At 37.5% G+C, this 19,418-nt stretch overlaps 1 protein-coding gene across 3 annotated transcripts in view; it reads right to left on the reverse strand.

The window, feature by feature from the left end:
- Nucleotides 1-19,418, reverse strand: part of RANBP3 (RAN binding protein 3) — a 42,012-nt gene that overhangs the window by 21,821 nt on the left and 773 nt on the right. For 2 of the 3 annotated variants that reach the window (XM_039338521.1, XM_039338520.1), the window contains exons 2-3: nt 14,547-14,602; nt 754-790 (exon numbers count right to left, since the gene is read on the reverse strand). In XM_039338521.1, coding sequence (XP_039194455.1) covers nt 754-790; nt 14,547-14,602 — 93 coding nt within the window. Of the gene's footprint in view, nt 1-753; nt 791-14,546; nt 14,603-18,435; nt 18,709-19,418 lie in introns of those variants that run through there. The other variant, XM_039338523.1, reaches the window with a different exon arrangement.

The following is a 19,418-nucleotide window of genomic DNA, read 5'->3' on the forward strand; positions in this document are numbered from 1 at the left end:
CGAAAAGGGGCGATGTGGGGGCGAAGGAACAAAAAGGGGGCGATATGGGGGTGATGGAGCGAGAGGTTTTGGGGACACTTTTAAGACTTTTTCGTACAGTGAATGGCTGTATATCTGTCATACAAAAACATCAGATCGCTCGCTATTAGTGGATTGAATTGTGTTTCCAAATGTTCCTCCAGCTAGCTCCAGTACAGAACACCGTACATATGTAAATACACATTGCTTATCTTCATGCATGTTGTGCAGCAGCCTGTACCATACAGTGGCGCGCCATTAGCCAGAATATGGGAGATATGGGGAAAAGACTGGAAATAAATTATTTGCATCGGTATGTTCTGATGAACAATTTTAAAGAAAACAAAAAAAGTGTTTGCATAAATTGAAGAATTATTTCCCATGTTGTGATTGAGAGGTTATGTTGGGGGAGGGGGGCGATGACAACTTCCGCATTGGCTCAAGGGGACGATTCGTTCAAAAAGGTTAAGAACCACTGAGCTAACCAATGCTAGAAAAATACTGCTGGCCTTTGCTCACAGTTCAGCAGTGCTTTTAACATGTACTCTGCATTAGATTATGGGGTCTGTTTTGACATGGGAGGTCAAGACTCTTAAAACACGGAGACCGGCTATTGGAATCCCTCCGCAAAATAAATGCATTTACAGCCATAAATAGCCAGGCAGGGGAAAATGTTTCAAATTATATTCAGGGATTTTTCTGGATTCTTTAGGCAAGTGGAATGAGCTTCCTCACCTTCCCCATCTTCTGGACTTGACTCATCTGCTGATCTCTGCAACAAATACATTTATATTAAAAAACAATCAGACTATCACAAAATATATCACTATCTGACTTTTTTTTAAAGGTATGTTACATCTTAATGTGGTGCATTGCTAAGTAATAAGTCTGTGCCTGCTTCAAAAATAATTCAGAAGAAAGACTTTGGAGGCCAAACATTAAGAACCACGTTCTCTTTACCAAGTCAAATTCTTAAAGCAGCTGCAACTTTTCCCCCAGGTTGTTGGGAAGTTTGAAAAAAAAAAAACTAAATAGCAATAAGGCACTAGATTCATGCTTAAGGGGCTCTGAAGGCACTTTTTCTGAATAATCTGTGAACTGTACCCAGCCCTAATAAATGTAGATTGCATGCAAAATAATCTTTGCTTTCAGTTTAAAGGGTTTATAACAATAAATCAAAAATTGGGAGGAAAAAATGGTGTTTGGGCAACACTCTGTTCTTAACTGATGACAGCAAAATGGTAAGGAGAAGTAACCCTAGAGCAGGGGTATCAAACTGCCGGCCCACGGGCCAGTTTCATCATACCGGAGCCGCACCCACCCCATCCGCAATGACGAAAAAGCTCCGATACGTCACGCGACGTCACGAATTTGACATGCTGCCCTAGAGGAAAAGCCAAACAAAGCCAGAACTTTTTGACTATGTTGAAAAAACTAGTTAATCAATTAAAGCTGTATTAATGAACCCAAAAGGTATCTCCAATACTTGAGTAACTGAAACTTTGTTTATATTTTAGAAGCTCTTGGACTAGAGACAAATTGTAAATGGAATACACATCATCTTAGAGAAGACACGCTCCCTCTTGTGGAAAGAATAGAGTGCTTCTTTTTTAAAATAATAATTGTATTAAAGTTTGCAGTTACAAAGATAAAAGATTAATACAAACTAAAATAGTAAAAAAAAGGAATGAAAGAGGGATAGAAAGTGCAGAAAAGAAAATACAAAGCAAAAAGGAAAAGGAAAAATAAGTACATAATAAAGAAAAAAAGAAATATATTTAAAATGGCTTTCCCCCTTCCTCACCAGTACAAAATATCATTTTTCTGTATCTCATTTCTCATGCATAAATTCTTATAATCTCCCAATCTTAATCAGAAAAGACTATTAAGAGTTACCAGCAAATAGTGCATATATTTTAAATGTAACCAAATAAACCAAGTTTATATTTCTTCCATTTATTTTAACATAATTGTTTATCATTTGCTCCCAAAACACAGCAAAACCTCCTTTTCCCCCCAAATCTTTAGAGCTATGTTGTTTGGTGCTGGTCAATAAAAATCTATTACGGTAAGGGTCACCAGAAATAACAACATGCATATTTTAACCTTGATTAAATAAATCAACTTTTATATTCCTTCCTTACAACAACATGCATATTTTAATCTTGATCAAATAAACCAACTTTATATTCCTTCCTTTTTATTCTGATCTTTAATCCCTTTGAATGTCTCAGAACTTGATTTCTTTTCATTTTCTCTTTGTCTCTTCTCAGAATATATTTTGAAACTTTAACAAGTTCTTTTGTAAATCTAATATAACAAAATTATCTCAGTCATTCTTCTGGTTTGTTATATGTATAACCCTTTTAATTATTAAGACATCAGCCAATGTCATCTGTATAATCAATGTGCCATTTTTTTCCAAATCATTCTTATAATTTGTCATTTTTAAATCTACATTCAAATCAGCATCAGTTTTGTCCAATAATACTTGTTCTTTTTCTACAGCTTATTTTAAATCCAGTTTATCCAAGACAGCAGACAATTTTAAGATTATGTTTTGAGTCCGTTCTTAAAAATCCTCTAAATTCTTCTAAAGCATTGTGCTCCATTCTGTAATAGTGAGTCAAATTTAGGTGTTCTTCTCTAATTAACAACATAAGAAGATTATGCCTGGTGTCTGCAGTTTTTATAAGAATATGCATCAAAAGGTAATTTACATTTTTACATAGTGCATACAAATGCTGCTGCAGGTTTCATCTTTTAAGTGTTATATTTCTCTTGTGAGAGAACAAAGACTCTTTTACTTTAAACTTATTATTGCAAAACATTTCTGCATCAATGCTTCTCTCTATCAAGAAATATGTTTCCTTTCTGTCGTGCAGATTTGATCAATTAAATAAGAGAATTTTCAAGTGATCAGTTCTTCAAACAAGCTGTTTGTCTATTTTAGTAAGAAAGAACATGTGAGGAAGATAAATTATCCCCAATAAAAGGGGCTGAAAATAAACATGAATAAGAGAGTTCACAAACAAAATTCACAGATGAATAGTAGCCAAGAGAAAATGCTCTACAAAATCCATTAAAATACTAAAATGATACATCTCCTAAAAAGTTGTTTTACTAAACTTACATAAAAATAGACATCTATTCAGATTGTAAAAATATTAGCATAATGTATATTCTTCCTACATATCCCTGTTAGTGAGGTTTACACGTAACAACACGAAGTCAAATTTCGGATTACCATGATATAAATGTAATTAATGACTTAACATTAAATGCAAATCAGTCTATTACAGTATTTCAACAAACCACTATTACTACTCTAATAAGTTATATGTGAAACCAATTATTAACTGTTTCCACAAACAATGATACACTGGAATCGTTACAGATAAAATCTGCAGAATCAGGTACTCTTTCTTCCTTCTGTGTAGACTGAGAACTAAACCACAATCCCATTTACTTTCCGCATTTCCTGTTTTATAAATAATCCTCAATTTATGACCATAACTGAACCCCAAATTTCTATTGCTGAGTTTTGCCCCATTTTACAATCTTTCTTGCCACAGTTGTTAAGTGAATCATTGCAGTTATAAAGTCAGTAACACGATTAAGTGAATCCGACTTCTCCGTTGACAATTAGTTAGAACAATTAACCAATGGAACAACCTGCTTCCAGAAGCGGTGAATGCTCCAACACTGGAAGTTTTTAAGAAGAGACTGGACAGCCATTTGTCTGAAATGGTGTAGGATTCCTGCCTGAGCAGGGGGTTGGACTCGATGACCTCCAAGGTACCTTCCAACTTTATTATTATTATTATTATTATTATTATTATTATTATTATTATTATTATTATTATTATTATTAATTTGTCAGAAGATTGCAAAAAGTGATCACATGACCCTAGTTGCCAAGTGGCTGAATTTTGATCATGTGATCCTGGGGATGCGGTAATGGTCAAGTGTGAAAAAATGGTAATGTCACTTTTTTCAGTGTTGTGACTTTGAGTGATCACTATATGGACTGCTGTAAATCCCGGACTACCTGTATTTCTATATGCAGTCTGAGAACTGTGGTTGAAAGTAAACTCCAGCTTTTTAAAAACCAATTAACTATATGCTACATTTGAATTTGACTTCATTGGCGAATAATAAAAAAAAACCCTGTAGCTTACTCTTAATCACAAATCCCGTTTTCCTTCCCGCAGTTGCATGGAAAAAGAAAGAGAAGGGGCAGCATGTTCCGGCACTACATTTTACCTGAGGCTATTTGTATACATAACGCTAAACTATGGATTAGTCTTATACACAAAATTCTTCATTGAATGTTATATACAGAAAAGTCTAATTCAAATTTGTTTGAAATAATTAAGCCACCAGCACAGGTGCACAAGAAATATGTTCATATTCACAGCAGAGAAGATGGGACAGCAATTCGGCGGCCTTTCCTCACATCGGTTCTGCCGAATCAAAAAGGGAATCATCAGTACACATACACACAAACTTCTGGGCCAAAAGAAGCCTCTATTAATAGAATTTGGAAAGAACCAGCTTGATTTCTAATGTCAACAGCACCTCCTGCCTGTGGTGAGAATTTATTCCCTTGAGACAATCATGCATGGAAGACATGCCCCCACCTTGAGTACTGGGACCAGTTTTGAGCAAACATTTTAGGAAGAGTAACCATTTCAGAAAATGAAGATTACCAAAGGATTAGAAACTGTCCTATGAAGACAGAGTGAAGGAACGGAAAACAGAGTGAAGGAACTGCCAGAGTGAAGGAACTGACTTCTCAAGAAAAGATTGAAGGGGCTATGAACATACTTTTTAGATGGGGGTCCCCAACCCCCAGTCTTTGGACCGGTACTGATCCATGACCTGATAGGAATCAGGCCGTGCAAGCGACAGGCGAGCAAGCAAAGCTTTATCTGCGCATGTGCAGGATGTAGGTTGTGCGCAAAACCACCCCCCCTCCAATCCATGGAAAAATTGTCTTCCATGAAACTGGTTCCTGGTGCCAGTAAGGTTGGGGATCACTGCTTTAGATATCTCCAAAGATGACTAAGATAATGTGAATTGCTCAAAATCTATCTGCCATCCCTCCAAAGTGTAGGATATGAACCAATAATTTCAAGTGATAGGAAAATAAATTCCACGGTGGGCTTCCCTTCATTGGCTCCATTCAAGCAGCAGAGGCCAGAGGGTCTTCTTGCCTGGGATGTTTTGACTCACTGAACTGAGAAGGAGGTTGCACTAAATGGCCCTTCCAATTCTATGACTCTGTAGCAGAGAAAAATGGTCTTTCCTACTTCTAGGCCTTACATGATGCTCAATCAGCATAGACTGGCAGTACAGCAGCTGGACTACATAATATTTACGAATACAGTATAGTATTATTCCAGGCAAGAAAACCGCCCCTGCCTATCCTCTCTCCCCCCCTTGAATCATAAGTGAGCCAACAAATGTACCATATACTACTTTTTGCACTTCTAATCCCATTATAAGTCTTTGAAGAGGATGATGTTGCCCCACCCCTTTATTTCCTTCTGAGTTTATTTTCTTTGCCATATTTTATCTTTGCTGTTTATGTTCTTTGTTTTTAAATATTTTAACGGTTAAATTGCCCAGAGTCATAGTGAGTCAGGCAGCATATAAAACTGATTTATTACTACTATTACTATTTTAAACAAAACACAACCACATATCTGGCGCTCAAAGCCCCCCCCCATTCCACATTTTATTTCTATGTCCGCTTTTTCATATGACTGATTGGTTTTCATCTCCTCCAAACTCATGATTCCTCATGAAGCTTCCAGGCATAATTCTTCTTAACTCACAGCGTGCCCAATCATTGCAACCTCTACGCACAATGTAAAGATCCATTGAGTAATATCCAGGGTTTTTGTTTTTTTTAATTAGTAGGTGATAAATTTTGGAAGCCAGCAACAAATTAAAATAAAATGAATAAGAACATAATCTTTGATACACTGGGGATAGTCTACCTCCCCACCACAGTTTTAGCAGCAGCTGAAACTTTAGTGAGAGAGGAAGAGACTGAGTCAGTTTGAAATCTGATGCTAATATAATCAAATATATGTGAAGTGCTATACCAGTGGTGGCGAACCTATGGCACGGGTGCCAGAGGCGGCACTCGGAGCCCTCTCTGTGGGCACACGTGCTGTTGCCCCAGCCTCGCCTCCCCCCATGACCCCATCCTCTCCAGTATCCCCCCTGAAGGAGAGTTGCCCCTGAGCGTGGCCTACGCAGAGCAGCGCAGCCAAGGACATGGCAGCCAGGCAGCATAGACAAGACTCTGCCCTCATACCCCATCGCACACAGTTGATGCTGCAGGGTGCGGGCAGAGGGCGTGGCCGCCATAGCACTGCTGGGCTGCCTGGGCGATCTGTGGCGGACCCTGGAGGTGGTGAGTGGCCCTGCGGGCAGGCGAGGCAGGATGAGGGGCGGAGTGGGAGCAGGGCAGGGGGTGGAGTGGGGTGGGGCCAGTTTTTGGGCACTCGGTCTCTAAAAGGTTCGCCATCACAGTGCTATACAGTATAGATTCTCCATAGAAGTTCCAAAGCATCACATTTTAACATTAATATCATAAATATGGTGAATGAATACCCCATGTATCCCACTTTTGGACCCTTGAAATATAAACCTTCTACAAAGGCAGCTTTTGTCCATGCAGACTCATCCACCCATATCTCCACGGCTTCCTTCTTATTATATAAAGGTTCAAATTCAATTTTTCCTCAAAGTCTAAAATAATGTAAATCGAACCCCTATTTATTTATATATCACATCCTCAGCCCCCCCTCCCACCCCGGTCGCACACAGAAAGAGAGGAAGCTTTGGGTGAAGCCAAAGAGAATGAGAGAAAGCTGCAGCTTTCCCTTATAAAGCTGAAAGCTTCTTTCCAAAGGAGCACACTGGATGACACACTTTCGGTTCTCTCTGCCCCCTCCCGTCCACTGACAAGAGTGTTTTTGCTTGCTCAAAGGCTCTTCTTCTTTTTCCTCCTTTGATTAGAGCACAATACTTTTAATAAAGAAATATAGTGCACAGTTACTCAGATGTCAGTCCCACTGCGTTCAGCAGACTTACTTCCAGAAAAGTGTGTTTGGGATAATTAAAAAGTCAGGAAAAAGAAGAGTTCAAACTGGATTATCTGCCTTCATATACACATTTGGGTGAATATTAGAGGAATAAGAAATGACATTGCTATAGGCATACGCTACAGGCCTGTAGTGTGAGATGCTCATCATATGCTCTTTTCTAATCATTATATGCCGCTTCATCAGAAGAGTAACTACTAAGGGACTTTAAAAGCTCTCCATAAAAGGCTCACCTGTTCCATTTTTGAAGATGGAGGCCAATTTCTCTTCCTTTCTACTGCTGCCTCCTGTTATTTCCTATGGGCTAAGAAATTCAGAAACTATCTTTTGTAAAATATTCCCTGGATAAAGACCGTAGCTCAGTAAATACTGCATACATGCAAAAGATCACAGGCTCAATCTCTGACGTCTCTAAGTAGGATTGGGAAAATCTCTCCAAAAACCTGAGGTACAACTGCCAATCGTTGCATAGACAAAACTGAACTAAACAGACTACTTGGCTTACACACCTTCTTTGTCTAAAAAAAGATCTGTTGTGTCAGCTATAAAGAAAATACTTCCCATTATTTTAGAAAGAGGAAATCAAGCAGGTGGGAAGCAATTACAAGTGCAAGTCTCACAGCTGACAAGTTAAACTATAGGCATTTTAGAGAGGAGGAAAGGAACACTAAACAAGAAAAAAAAAAACAGAGTTTCACCAGAAGTCCTTGGTAGGTTCTGACTTACCCTGCCAATACAGGAAGCAGCTCGGATACAAGCAACTGAGGGGGCAGGAGCCTCAAGGTTGCACCCCTTGTTGATTTGGGGTGACCCATAGCCCGGTGAGGAGATTCTGCTTCTCCCTGAGGGTCCTCGCCTGAATCCGACAGCCCTTTTTGCTCTGCAAGGGACTGGGAGCAAAGAAGAACAACAGCCCTTCAGTGCCAGGCAGCAAAAGGACAGAGGAGGATCCATTAAGGGCTTTTCTTCCTAGACTGGGTCAGTAACGATTCTGTCACTATCCTAAACTGATAGGTGTTACAACAGCAGCTGCTGAGGTTTCAAGTACATATACCCCAATGGCAAGCAGCCTCTGTGCAATCCTTTCACCTCTTTTACCCCCATAAATCTCTGGCTTTATATGAATTGGAAGCAACACTGGTAACATTTGTCAGATTTTAAGAAGACTCCCATAGACGAACAAGCTCCACAGGCTCCAGCCAGATTGGCAATGACTTCCAGATATCACCAGTTCTCCTACAAAACTGCCTGATTTCCTGTAGATGGATCTACCAAGTTCTCAAGGTCCCTCAAAACAGGATTTTAAACTTAGGGACCAGGTTTTTCAAAAATGAAAACTAGTGCCCAATCAAATAAATAACCAAAGATGAAGTCAAGTCATGTCACTTTGAAAGGTGGTGATAATTCCTGCAGTGAGAAGGAAGAAAGAGGGAGGGAGGGAGGGAGGAAGAAAGGAAGGAAGGAAGGAAGGAAGGAAGGAAGGAAGGAAGGAAGGAAGGAAAAGACATTTCCAAACTATGGATGGTGAATACTAGGTTAATTCTGCTACTTTTTCCTCAATTCTCACATATATCAACTAAAAGAACCTTGAAAATAAATTCGCACAAGTTACCAGCCCACTCAAAGCATACCTACGCTGAGTCATATTTACAAGACAAAAGTCAAAGCAACATCCCATCAAACATATTTGGAAAACAGACAGCAGCTCAAGAGATATAATCATGGAATAAGGAATGACAAAACAATACAAAGATATCTGCAAATTATTTTTGATTTCCTCTATTTTCTAATCCAGCCTGGGCAAAATGATGGACAAAGTAAACATAAAAAAGAACAGGCTGTATTACACTTTTCTGTACTTCTATATTTTGTGTAATTGAAGAACTAACCAGCAGAAAAACTTCTGTAGGAGGAGAGACACTGCATGCAACCTTCTCAATGTTGACCCCATACATATAATTTTTTTTTTTTTTTTTTTATTGAAATTTTTCAAAAGTTTTACAAATAAAAATCCACCCCCCCCTCCCCAACCACCCCACCCCCCCCGACTTCCCAGAACTGAATATAGGATTATTTAACAAATATTTTAAAAATAACATTTGCAATTTATAAAATAATTAATAATAATAATAAAAATCACAGTAATAATATATATAATAATAATATACATAACATAAACTAAAATGAATAATATATACTAATAAAAAGAGAAGAGAGAGAGAGAAAGAAGAAAGAAGAAAGTAGACGAAGAATAAAGCATATATATATATAAAAAAAAAATATATGAATAATAATACATAAAAAATGTATATATATAAAAAAGAAAAAGAAGAAAGAAAGAAAGAAAAAACAATCATTACAAATTATAAAAAGGCTAAATAATATTTTTCCATATCCAAATTATGTTGTATAAAATTTATCCATTTTTCCCATACCGCAAAAAATTTTTCTTGAGATTGCTCCTTTAAGAAAAAATCTTTGCCATTTCTGCCAAATACGAAACTTTATGAAACCATTCTTGTAAAGTAGGCAAAGATTCCTTCTTCCAATATTGTCCTATTAACAACCTAGCGGCTGTAATCAAATTTAACATCAATATAACCTCCTTAGCATCACAGTCAATAACAATACCTAGTAAAAATAATTGCGGAGTAAATTTTACCCTCCTTTTAAAAATTCTTTGAATATTCCACCATATCTTAATCCAAAAAGCTTTTATATGCTTACACGTCCACCAAATATGTCCATACATATAATTATTAACCCAACCGGATTCTATATGCCCCAAATTACAATAAATCAGCAGTGTACTGTTTGACAAAATACAGAAAAGGGATTCCTTTATTTTGACAAGTATGCTGCGTTATATCACCTTCCCAAACATCAAGATAAAGAGAAATTTCTGATTTCTCTCAGGGCTAATACAGGCAATCAATTTTTTTCTTCTTCTACTAAAATGGGACTTCATTTCATTTCCCAAAGAGAAGCAGTATCAGAGAAAGTTTTGCACAACAGTTCAATGAATGCCTGTTCAATATGCTAAAAGTACTTGAAGTTACTTAAATCTATGAAATTTTTAGATTCCAAAACTGAAGTATTGAGCTGTCTTTACCTATGCTTAGAAATTAAGCTATGCTCATTACTGTATAAACTTACAGATAAGCCCATTTGCAGATAAGCCAACCCCCACATTTTAACAAAATATCATGAAAAATATGCCACCTGTAGATGGCATCCTTGACATTTTTGTACATTTTTTCAATATATTGTAAAGGATTTTGTATCAATAAATGTTGTTTTCCAGAACAGATTCTGTTTTAAATTGGCTTATCTGAGGGTGGTGTGTTTTTCATAGTATTTTGGTTAAAATTTTGAGAGTTGGCTTATCCATGGGTATATATGGGTACTTTTAAAAACTATTACCATATATACACATAGATAAGCCCACCAAAGGATAAGCCAAACCCAATTTGAGGGGTATATTTTGTAATCTAAAATTATTGAGTTTATCCACGAGTATATATGGTACACAGGGAACTAATTGCTACAAAGTCTAGAAAATGAATGAAGGTGACAAATGTAGCTCCTCATTGCACAGGTGAAGAAGTAAAATCTTCCCTTTAGGTATACCATTGCTCTTATTAGAGCAGCCAGCAATCTCACAGAAACAGCTTGAGGAAAAAACAAAAGGACATTAGAATTAACATAAGACCAACACAAAAAGCCATATAATGCTAAACCCAGACATCACATTTTCCTCAGCCTGTCAACTGTAATGTTCCTATCAATAGGGTGATAATGCAAAAACATAGAGCCTATATTAGAATAACCACCTAATTAAAAACATTCATTGGTCACATGAGTAACTTTATCTTGATTTGATAGTCAAATTCAATCAGCATAAAAGCATTTCTGAAATAAGACGCATGCTTATTTCCTGTTAGGTTAGGTACCAACTTAGAAGAACCGTAATGGCAGTGTTTAGACTGCAGTATTGCAAGCTAACTCTGCCCACAGCCTGGAATTCAGTCCTGATGGGCTTCAGGTTGCCTCAGTTTTCCATCCTTCCGAGATCAGTAAAATGAGGATATAGATTGTTGGAGGTGATATGCTGATTTTGTAAGCCGTTCATAGAGTGCTATAAAGCACTGTGGAGCAGTGTATAAGTCTAAGTGTTACTGCTAAGTGCTAAGAGGCTTTCCTTCTTATCATTTAAGAAGGAAGAACGCAATTTAACTCAATACAATAATTTAAGAGAATTTTTTTTATGAAGTGATGCATTTGATATCTTTGAAACTATGCATAAGAACATTTAAAGTAAACGTTGGAAATGTGGAAAGTAGAATAGAATCTATGTGGTGGGCTTGTGAATTGGCCAAAAGTTTTGGTTGTTGAACCACAGGATATTGGTGAAAATAAAAGAAATCCCTTTTCAGATGAAGTCAGAACTGTACTTATTAGGGTTTATGGAAGAAGGAACTAACTAAAAAGCATGGTGTCTTATTGTTGTATGTGATCACTGGGACAAGATTAATATATGCAGAGAAAAGGAAAAATAAAGAAACTTCAATTGTTAAAGCCTGGATATTTAAATGAAAATCCAATCTTGGTGGATATGACAAAACTGACCGGTCTAATTAGAGAGAAATCTATAGAGGCTTTAAGGATGGACCTGGTTTATGGATTATATTATAAAAGTAGAGAAAAATAGGTTGATGGTAAAGGGCTTCATAGATTAAATGAGAGAGAATGGACATTTTAAATAGTGATTAAAATGGTATAAATAAATAAGAAATAGTTAATGAATCTATAAGGAAAGTGAAGAGCTGAAATGGACATATTTAGTTTTGTATTTGTAGGTTTATGTTTCTAGATACGTTTAAGTATTGTGCTTTTTAATGTTTACTTTATCTTTAGAATTTTAATCATTTATATAAGAAAAATTCCTTTAATAAGACACTGATTACCAACTGAATATTTGTGAAAGGCAAAAAATGTCAGACATATGACTTGAAAATATGCCTCATAATTGTTGACTACTCTTTTAGATGACAGATTGTGGCATCTTCAGAACAAGCAGCAAAAGTTTATTCTTCAAAATCTCTGAGAATTATTATTGGGACAGTGTAGAATCTACTCTGCATAAAACTGCCAAATTAAGGAGAAGAGAGTTTCTTATAGGAATTTTTTTTAAAGAAATCAAATAATCTGATTTAATTGGCAAAAACCGTTGAGGCAAACCACCCTTATTCAAGAGCAGATGTACATTTATTAATAGGGATATAAATGTCTCATATCTCTCTATTGTCTGTGTTTTTTAACCAGGAGATTTCTCATGGATTTTTCTGTCAGCCATGCACCCAATTTCTAATGCTCATATATGGGATGCTGGAATTAGAGAAACCATATCTGGACTGCAAAAATGTCAGCAGCAAAGAGAGTTTTTAAAATCCATTTGCTCCTGTCTAGCGGTAGTCTGCTTTATCCAGATCATACATGATACCCCTAGATGTTGTTTAAGTTCAGGCACTACATAAGAGGCCTAAGCATATACTACATGAACTACAGTCAGGTCCAGAAATATTGGGACATAGACACAATTCGAACATCTTTGGCTCTATACACCACCACAATGGAGTTGGAATGAAACAAACACAATGTGCTTTAACTGCAGACTGTCAGCTTTAATTTGAGGGTATGTACATCCAACTCAGGTGAACGGGGCAGGACTTACAGCAGTTTGCATATGTGCCTCCCACTTGTTAAGGGACCAAAGGTAATGGGACAATTGGCTTCTCAGCTGTTCCATGGCCAGGTGTGTGATATTCCCTCATTACCCCAATTACAATGTGCAGATAAAAGGCCCAGAGTTCATTTCAAGTGTGTTATTTGCATTTGGAATCTGTTGCTGTCAACTCTCAAGATGAGATCCAAAGAGCTATCACTATCAGTGAAACAAGCCATCATTAGGCTGAAGAAACAAAACAAACCCATCAGAGAGATAGCAAGAACATTAGGCGTGGCCAAAACAACCGTATGGAACATTCTCAAAAAGAAGGAACGCATCGGTGAGCTCAGCAACACCTGGGAGACCACGGAAAACAACTGTGGTGGATGACCAAAGAATTCTTTCCCTGGTGAAGAAAACACCCTTCACAACAGTTGGCCAGATCAAGAACACTCTCCAGGAGGTAGGTGTATGTGTGTCAAAGTCAACAATCAAGAGAAGACTTTACCAGAGTGAATACAGAGGGTTCACCACAAGATGTAAACCATTGGTGAGCCTCAAAAACAGGAAGGCCAGATTAGAGTTTGCCAAACAACATCTAACAAAGCCTTCAGAGTTCTGGAACAAGATCCTATAGACAGATGAGACCAAGATCAACTTGTACCAGAGTGATGGGAAGAGAAGAGCATGGAGAAGGAAAGGAACTGCTCATGATCTTAAGCATACCACCTCATCAGGGAAGCATGGTGATGGTAGTGTCATGGCATGGGCATGTATGGCTGCAATGGAACTGGTTCTCTTGTATTTATTGATGATGTGACTGCTGACAAAAGCAGCAGGATGAATTCTGAAGTGTTTCGGGCAATATTATCTGCTCACATTCAGCCAAATGCTGCAGAACTCATTGGACGGCGCTTCACAGTGCAGATGGACAATGACCCAAAGCATATTGCAAAAGCAACCAAAGAATTTGTGAAGGGACAGAAGTGAAATGTTATGCAATGGCCAAGTCAATCACCTGACCTGAATCCCATTGAGCATGCATTTCACTTGCTGAAGACAAAACTGAAGGGAAAATGCCCCAAGAACAAGCAGGAACTGAAGACAGTTGCAGTAGAGGCCTGGCAGAGCATCACCAGGGATGAAATCCATCGTCTGGTGATGTCTGTGCGTTCCAGACATCAGGCTATGATTGACTGCAAAGGATTTGCAACCAAATATTAAGAAGGGAAAGTTTGATTTATGATTATTATTCTGTCCCATTACCTTTGGTCCCTTAACAAGTGGGAGGCACATATGCAAACTGTGAAAGTCCTACCCCGTTCACCTGAGTTGGATGTACATACCCTCAAATTAAAGCTGACAGGCTGCAGTTAAAGCACATTGTGTTTGTTTCATTCCAACTCAATTGTGGTGGTGCATAGAGCCAAAGATGTTCGAATTATGTGGATGTCCCAATATTTCTGGACTTGACTAAAAGTACATATTTTGGAACATGACCCGGTTTTCTCAGTATTGCAAAAGAAAATCCTCAGTAGATCAATCAACATCATGTTATTCCCATTAGGAATAGGACTTGAAAAACCTCCTTAGTTTATTCCATTTAAGCCTGAAAAAAAAATCACCACTCTCTTGTCTCAACCTCTAAGCAAAAATATTTCATTAGCCTTCCTTACCTTCTGTGCTTTATCTTTCTGAAATACAAAGACGGGAGGTGCAATGGCTGGCTTTTCTGTGAAGAGATAAATAAAAGAGATTTTATATTGCCTAATATTGAGACATATCACATGCAGTTTTCACTCTAACAAGTGAATGCTGTTTAGTCAACCACCATCTTTCCCACCACTCTTCAGGTGTGGATGAAAAATACTCTTAAAGACAGGTCAGCTGATAAGCAAGATGCTCATCTCATTGTTATCAAATTCTCTTACAGTTTCCTTAGATATATCAGTAACGGCAATAAAGAATGCCTTAAAATCTTTTCAACCAATACATTTTCTTAAGTGAACTACGCAATGTAAAGCAACTGCCCTCCTATATTCACATATATCCTGCCTAATTTATTTAATTTTATATATTTTACTTCTTAAGGATTTGGCCTTGAAAAATATCTTAGGAATAGTTGGAACAAGTAAACAAAGTATTTATTCTTCTTTTTCATTCTAAAGGCTTTGAAGCTGAGTGATTTCAGATTTTAAAATGTCTAATGCTTTGAGTAGATGAAAACATCCAAAATGTGACTACTGGGTTATAAATAAGACTAGTATCCAATGCACTTGTTTTATTGAGTCACAAATGTTTGAAGGGCCTCAAAATTATAGTCTATTGTACCCCCAGACTTTTTTTAGCAGTATTACAGAATACAAGAGCAATCAAAGCTGTTATGAATCTAATGAAATAAATAAAAGAAGTTTCTCCAGAAGTACCAAATATTTCAGAAGGAACAATAACTTATTAGCCCAATTAATAACGGCTCTAAAAAGAGACAAGGTAAATTCATGAAAGAGTAAACTTATTCATGGCAGTTATAATAAAGTACAGTTGTTTATGAAACAACGACATTTAGAGGCATTCTACCTCTGAATATCAATTACTTGGGAGCAACTATTTTCTTGCTTTACTAGTGGGTTTTGTAGAGGCATCAGATTAACTGTTATGTGAAACAGATGTGGGACGGATATGGCAAAACTTTCCTTGTGTTCTAATAAGCACAATATTCTATGACAAGTAAATGCAAATAATAATGAAAGACTTGGACAAACTAACAGATTTATCAATGCTATGACAGCCAATTATAGAACCTCCAATTTCAGATGTAACCTACCTTTAAATATTAAAGGCTGAAATCAGAGGAAAGTGATTGTTTCCTAAATGTAATTTGATACTCACTGATAGTCTTTGTATTTTATTTTATATTGTACTTTTTATTTTTGATAAACTAATAAAAATGATAAAAAAACTGAAGGAACTAAGATGCTATACTAGACAAACTTCTAGGATTGATCTGATAGAACTCTTTTGTCTGATTTCTTGAAGCACATTTTATTATACTTAGATGTTTATACCACTAATTTGCCAGATAAAGTTTGATTATTCAAGATTATACAATATAGATAGTCCTTGACTTACAATCATTCAACGACCATTCAAAGTTACAGCAGCACTGAAAAAAGTGACTGTATGCCAGGTTTCACACGACTGTCACAGCATCCCCAAAGTCATGTGATCAAAATTTTGGTGTTTTTCAATGAAAGTTTTGGGCACATATTTATGATAGTTCCACTGTTCCAGGGTCATGTGATCCCCATTTGTAACCTTCCCAGCCAGCTTCCAACAAGCAAAGTCAATGGGAGAAGCCAGATTCACTTAACAACCACATGATTCACTTAACAACTGCAGTGATTTGTTTAACAACTATGGCAAAAATGTCCTAAAATGAGGCACAACTCACTTAACTCTTTTGCCTAGCAACAGAAATTTTGGGCTCAATTCTGGTTGTAAGCTTCTGGTTGTAAGATTACCTGAATTATATAGATATGGCATCCACTGGTGCGTAAAAGGCAGTGGTGAAATTCAAATATGTGAACAACCGGTTCTCTGTGTGGATGCCACTTCCGGAAGTCCATTTTGGGCCTGGGCAACAAAAAAGTGGTGCGAACTGCCTGAATCCCACCACTGGTAAAAGGCACATAGGGAAAAGCAGCTAATTATATAAATTGCTGCTTTTGAATGTGCTGTACGGTTTAATAAAAAATAAATAAAATGTGATATTATCAGCACCTACAGATTCTTTAATTTAGATCTGGAACACGATCTTCCTGATGGGGCTATTTCTGTTTTCTCTACTATTATGGCACTTCTATTTTATTACTACTTTACACAGCCTTAGCCATTCTAACCTATTACTTCATCTAGGAGTTCATGAGAATGGCTGCCTCCATCATAAATTCTTTCTGATTCTGATTGGTCTAGGTCTATATCTATCTCCTTGTCCAAGATGCAAAATAAGCAATTTGCATAAATTCCAAGGCATTCTTCTTTCATGATAAGCTGTGGTGATAGGCACTTACTCCTACACATCTCAGACAGTTATCTTTGAGCTTGTCCTAGAAATTAGTGGAGAAAGATAGAACTAGTGGTAGCCTGGAAACAACCGTTCACTTACATGAGATGTGAGGAGAAAAGTGTATTCCATATAAATTTTGAGGCTCTCTCATTGTAATAATGACTTTATAGATTTTAGGGAATATATTCCATTTTTATCACAGGCTGTTCTGCTGTTCTATATTTATAAAGATGCACTCATATTTTATTATTCAGATTGTCTAAGATATGCTAAACAATAAAAAAGAGCAGACAGAAAAACAGTTAAGTTTGGTATTGAAGCAAGACTCAGTTGAGATGCTTCATTATGGTACTTTTTAAAACATACATATATCTTCACTGGATTAAAAAAACAATTTTTAAATGTCATATACCACCTGCGCATGTTTATTATAACAAGCATAATGGAAATACTGCAGATTTCCACATACACATTTGCGACACTATTTTCTTCTCTTTTTGCTGCCCAAGTATCAATACAAATGCAGGGCTAGTTAATCCTCGGATATCTTTATAATTGATTTTCAGATGTAGCTACTATGGGCAAATTACTGCACATAAGGGGCTATTTTACCTCAGCTAAGCACTCAATGAATGAAGTGCTTTTTTCATTTCTAGCAGTCAGTAATGTTTCCTACCAATCTATCCACATACATCCAGATAAATTACCATATTCAAACTATTAGAAGTAGCCTAAAAATTCAGCTTTGGCAATAACAGAAGTGACAGGGAAAGTCAGAATTAAGTCCCCTCTCAATAGGTCCTTCTCAATGACACTCTGGTCCTTCAGCCCTTAGTGATGGATTGCCTGAAATCTCCTTGGTTGATATGACTTCTGTAGACTCTCACATCTGACGTTTCTTAGAGAAACTTAAGACATATCAATATCAATTAAGCAGAGTGGACAGAACTGGGAAACTTTACAAGCTGACTGTTCAACCCAAGTTCGGAAGCAATTCTTTCACATAAACACGATAGATTAGTTAATTCTGCCAGGCAGATGCACTCTCTTCTATCATGTCTCCATGCACATTCAAAACAATTTTTATGTCAATAATATAAAGAAAGGAGGAAAAGCCAAGCAGAGTTGAACTCTGGGTGATGCGAATCTCCCCATTCTTAGCACAGCACTCTACAAATGCTCAGAGGCACTTTTGCCCTAGGGAAAGAGCATGAAGGATGGAGAGGGGAGCAGCTCGAGACTGCACTTTTGAAAAAGCCCTTTGCCTATGCTCAGAGACATCCTCATCTTCGCCACCTAGGGGACCGGGAGGCCGCTCCCTTTGTCCGGCCTGGCCGTAGCCCGCATGCCAGTTCTAGTGAACTGGGCAGTCACCAGACGGCCACTGAAGATATGGGATGCACCCGGCCGAAAGCATCTCGTTTCCTCTCACTCAACTTAGCCGCTTCTTTTCCATTACTGTTACCACCGCAATCCCCCACCCGGTCCTGGCCACCTACCTTCGTTGGCCAGGTCCGCCATTTTACTTCCTTAATCACTCCCACAATACACTGCGCCAGCGACGGGCAAAGCCGCTCTGCCCGGTCTACGCGTGCTTGCGTAGGAGCAACTGGGTACGCCAAAAGGCATGCGCAAAACGAGGAGCCAGGAGACCACTTGTAAAAAACAAAAAGGGAGTAGGATAAAAAGGAGGAGGAGTCACAATAAGACCCGTTGCGCATGTGCGTCTACTAAACGTTAAAATCTTATTCAAAAGGCTCCACCCACGGGCGGTCTGCGGGCTCAGCAGAGGATTTTTTTACAGGGACGTAGTCGGGCGAAGGACGAGAGATAGCGGGGCGGCTCAGACCCAGGTACGCATGCGCAGTGCTTGCTTCCACCCCAGGAACAGTGTCCCATAAAACTCGAACACCCGGTGGAAGAGGCGGGCGCATGCGTATGGGAGAACGTTCCGTCACAGAAGAGGCCGCGCCAATGGGCAAAAGGCGGCAACTGTTGTATCGCTCTTTATTTATTTTAAATACAGCACATGGTCGGGTCATGCTAACTGCTGCATAGCTAATAACCTTAGCGAATTGTTTAAATCGCTATTAACAATGATATACATCTATATTATTATGTTATTTTATTTATATATGCAGATATAATTATATCTACAAAATATATGTATATTTATTAATATGTCTGATAATTTATAATATCTTTTATTATATTAATTGAGCAAAGGAATAGTAGCATATGTTTTCATTGATAATATTTTATCCCTGGTGTAACAAATTTTAATAATATAATTATATTAGGCTAAATAATAATCCACCCTCAAGGAAAAAAATAAAGGGAAGCATATGTTAAAATATATACCTTATATAAATAGTACAATTAAGCAGTTAACAGCAACAATTAAATATGAGCTAATGTAAGATATAGTTTTGCTTCTGTCTTTAGTATGCTCACATGATAATGGAATTATTTATTGAAGTGA

This window comes from Crotalus tigris, unplaced genomic scaffold (genome assembly GCF_016545835.1).
Source record: "Crotalus tigris isolate CLP2741 ecotype Arizona unplaced genomic scaffold, ASM1654583v1 scf7180000017701.1507938, whole genome shotgun sequence".
NCBI classification, from domain to species: Eukaryota; Metazoa; Chordata; class Lepidosauria; order Squamata; family Viperidae; genus Crotalus; species Crotalus tigris.